Genomic DNA, 1,890 nt, shown 5'->3' with positions numbered 1-1,890 from the left:
GCATTCTTGCATATCTTCACGTGCTTAAATTGGTTCATCTTGTGAGGTTAACATTTAATCAAGAGAGGAGTTTTTGTTGAACGTTTGAACTAATAATTGAGTGAATTCGAGAGACTCACTTGAGCATTAGAAGTGAATTATCTAGAGTTAGATCCTGAATAATTATCCTGCACCTATCCTATCAAAACCCTATCTTCTACCATTGATAACCTTCTTTGCTTATTCCTTGTTTCGGTTGTCATTAGTCAATAGATTTAGATTATTAGTTAATTTTAGTTAGACATCTTATAAATCTCAAATGTTGATCATCTTGGCTAGCAACCAAGCTAGAAACTATGCGAATACTGTTTAAATCCAATCCCTGTGAATACAATATTATACTTTATTATATTTGATTAGCGAGAAGAATTTAAGTGTGTGTTTTGCGCTCGTCATAGAGTTATTTTAATTAAATAGGGGAATGGGTTGGGTTATTATGTGAGTGCAAGTGGGTAATTGGGCCGGGTTAATGGGTATTGGGTAGAAATAAAACGATAAAGAAAGAAAAAAATAAAAATAAAAATAAAAATAAGCTCACCTAATGACCCCAGCCAAGTGCGCCGCACTAGGCCTGGCGCTGGGGGCTGTAAATATTCTATAAAATACGCCCTAGGTAGCGTGGGGTGCTGGCCTGGGCGCTAGTTTGCCGATTTTGTTTTTCCGCTTTTTTTTTGAAGAAACATCCCCCCACCCGAGAAATTAATACATCCATTATACACACTCCACAACATTCCTACCTATGATTTTTATAACTATAAAGAAAACAAAAAAACTAGTCTACTCTCACTAAAAAACAAAAAGCTAAGATACAAAAGCATTAAAAAATTAGGTTGCCTCGCAACAAGTGCCTGATTTATCATCGCGGCACGACGCAACACATTTCTCAAGCATCGGCCAAGTCCATAGAGGTCTTGTGACGTGCAATGTTACCACCCCAATTCTGTTTTACTCTCTGCCCATTTACCAAGAATGTACCACTTGAACTTGTATCACGCAATTCCACCGCTCCATGAGGCTTCACACTAACCACTTTGAAAGGACCCGCCCATCGAGACTTAAAATTTTCGGGGAAAAGCTTCAACCTCGAATTAAACAAGAGAACTTCTTGACGTGGCTCAAACTCGCGATGTTTGATGTGCTTATCATGCCACATATTGGTCTTTTCTTTATACACTTTGGCAATTTCGTACACGTGCAATCGAAACTCATCAAGCTCGTTGAGCTGTAACAACCTCTTCTCGCCGACTAAGTCCATATCCATATTTAGCTTTTTAATCGCCCAATAAGATTTGTGTTCAATCTCGACGGGCAAGTGGCACGACTTCCCATAAACCATCTTATATGGAGATGTTCCAATGGGGGTCTTGTATGCAGTGCGATACGCCCATAATGCGTCGTCATGCTTTACGGCCCAGTCCTTCCTATTTCTACTTATTATTTTCTCCACACTTGCTTCACCTCTTTGTTTGACACTTCCACTTGACCAATGGTTTGGGGATGATAGGCGGTGGCAACCTTGTACTTAACTCCATACTTTGCTAGAACTTTGTTCAATAACTTGTTATAGAAGTGAGTTCCTCCGTCACTTATCAGAACCCAAAGAGTCCCAAAGCATGTGAAAATGTGCTTTTTTACAAAGTTTATCACTACCTTTGCGTCATTAGTAGGAAGAGAAATGGCCTCCACCCACTTAGACACATAATCGACTGCCAACAAGATGTATCTGTGACTATTTGAGTATGGGAATGTGTCACGACCCCAATTTCTCTGCGTAGGATGTCGTGACGGCACCTAGTCTGTAAGATTAGGTAAGCCTAACAAACATGCGAGATAATTGGATTAATAATCTAA

The 1,890-nt window shown here is 39.5% G+C and overlaps 1 protein-coding gene across 1 annotated transcript; it reads right to left on the bottom strand.

Annotated features, from left to right (window-relative positions):
• Positions 1 to 922: 922 nt before the first annotated feature.
• LOC107790617 (uncharacterized) lies at positions 923 to 1,300 on the bottom strand. The gene has a single exon (XM_016612571.1). The coding sequence runs from the start codon at positions 1,298 to 1,300 to the stop codon at positions 923 to 925; it is 378 nt and encodes a 125-aa protein (XP_016468057.1).
• Positions 1,301 to 1,890: the final 590 nt, after the last annotated feature.

Source organism: Nicotiana tabacum, chromosome 19, assembly GCF_000715075.1.
Source record: "Nicotiana tabacum cultivar K326 chromosome 19, ASM71507v2, whole genome shotgun sequence".
Lineage (NCBI taxonomy): Eukaryota > Viridiplantae > Streptophyta > Magnoliopsida > Solanales > Solanaceae > Nicotiana > Nicotiana tabacum.
Note: the sequence above shows the minus strand (reverse complement) of the source record. Positions and strands in the feature narration are given on the sequence as shown.